The 2,071-nt window shown below is 40.5% G+C and overlaps 1 protein-coding gene across 1 annotated transcript in view; it reads right to left on the minus strand.

The window, feature by feature from the left end:
* Positions 1-204: 204 nt before the first annotated feature.
* The window catches only part of LOC106633398, a 6,069-nt gene continuing 4,202 nt past the window's right edge, over positions 205-2,071 (minus strand). The window contains exon 5 of the mRNA XM_014336556.2: positions 205-1,793. Coding sequence (XP_014192042.1) covers positions 1,731-1,793 — 63 coding nt within the window. The 3' untranslated portion in view covers positions 205-1,730. The remainder of the gene's footprint in view (positions 1,794-2,071) is intronic.

Genomic DNA, 2,071 nt, shown 5'->3' on the forward strand with positions numbered 1-2,071 from the left:
CGTCCGTCAGGCTGTCAGGATGCTGAATTCACTCCCTGCTGTCACACACATGAACCCCAGACCTGCATTCGCCTCGTTCCTCTGAAACCCCCAACCCCCAAACATATAAAACTCTGAACCACCACCATTGCCCTTTCACTGACTGCCCCACCCCACTTGCACACCCACGCGAACTTGCCCACAATCACTATGATTGAGTTGGACACTGCTGTTTATATAAGATAGTATTGTATTGTATGGTGTTTTACATAAGATTCCTGTTTTATTTTTCATCTTTTAATCTTTATATTGTTTGAGTCTACACTTAGGACCATGTTCTTGTGTATGACTGTACATATGGTCTTTGACAATAGCTGACTTTGACTTCAGTTGTTAGAACATTTAGCAAATAAGCAGACATTTAGCCCAATGGCTAAAGACTTTGGGCAGACATTGGCTGTTCGTTCATCCAAGGATTAAAGCATAGGTGTAATTCTTAAATACTTTGAATTAAACCTTGAAAGTCTGCACTTCAATTACACATCAAATGCTTCAGTGACAATCGTCATGCCGTCGTTGTCCCAAAGACGGAGCACTGCATGTAAGCATCTCGTGTTTTCTGCAATAGTATATGTTGCAGTTTGAGGTCTGTCAGTCTTTGCTCACCACCAAATGTTACTAGGACATTTGGCTCAGATGCTTAGGTAGGTCATCTAAAAACAGGAAACCCGCTGGTTTGATTTCCTTGGGCAAATTTCAATTGTTGTCAAATTGTTCTGAATGCTTGAATAAATGTGTGACTGTAGCTTGTACTGTGGGAGCACTGAGCCAGCAAGAACCAGGATGAGAAAAATGTTTATAGTTATAAACATCACGTATGTAAATGGGTTGCTAAGTCAACTTGGAGGTCAGTGTTCAGAGAAAAGGTATTTTAGGAGCTCGTTGCTAACTGGTCTGATTCCGCCTTCAATCATGGTGAAAACACTGAAACGTTGACCTTATAACATGAATACAGAGAAGATGTACTGAATGATGAGGACACATTTATAATATCAGAGACATGCATTTAATGTCTCAGATTTATTTGAGATGTACAAGTTTTGTATGGTTGATAAGACAAACACACACATAGCAAACCTTCGCCCGTCACAGGCGTACTTTCCACTTCCTGTCACTGACCTACTATACAGTCACCCCTGAACACCACACTTTCCATTCAGCATCCTAATCGTAAGCTGTAATCATTACGAAACCTGCGTGTTCAGTGTTGCATTTTTAACCCTCACTGTTGCTGATCGTGTTTTAGCCCGATCAAATTCTGCCTGGTACCATTATCAGTGTTTAACCCTGTGATGTTGGGTGTATCCTATGTGATGTCTGCATGATCAGAGTGATTTTCCCCCTGAAAAACCGAAATAAATTGCACAAAACATTTTTAAGCAAGAAATTACACAAAAATCCTGAATATAGCAAAGATGCCACAAATTAAAAACTATGCAAATTCATCATTTATTTTACTTTTTTATTTGTCAGAAGGTTAAATAAACACATAAAAATATTATTATTTTGTGATTCAGGCTTTATGGGACTAACACCCCATCACTGAAATTAATTTTAATTAAGATGTAGTTTATAGAAAAATACATACATATTTACAACCATATATGGGGGTTTTGCAATCATGCAAAAATGTAAGAAAAATATGCTATATACAGGACAGAAAGTACACAAGAAAACTCTGGAGCCGACACTCATTTACTTTCTTTGGGATCCACATGCTCAAAGTAGAAGGATTCATACAGAGGCACTTGCCGCTGAAAGAGAAGGACATAAAGAAGAAGCTCATCAGTCAGACATCACAGACCGAGGCGCTCCACAGGTCAGTGTTTCCTAAAATGCACAACCTAAATGTCACGGTCCCCGTGTCTCTCTGGTTGGCCCACGCTGGCTACAGGTTTTGTTGTTGTTAGTTTTAGTTTTTTGTCTCTCCTCCTCCTCTCTGCCTGGGTGGAGCTCATTACGGGCTCTCACTCTTGGCCCACGCACCCCTGTGGATGGTATCCACCTGCGGCTGATCTGGCTGATTTCCCCA

The sequence above is a fragment of the Haplochromis burtoni genome, unplaced genomic scaffold (genome assembly GCF_018398535.1).
Source record: "Haplochromis burtoni strain Fernald_Lab_line unplaced genomic scaffold, NCSU_Asbu1 Contig_143, whole genome shotgun sequence".
Classification (NCBI taxonomy): domain Eukaryota; kingdom Metazoa; phylum Chordata; class Actinopteri; order Cichliformes; family Cichlidae; genus Haplochromis; species Haplochromis burtoni.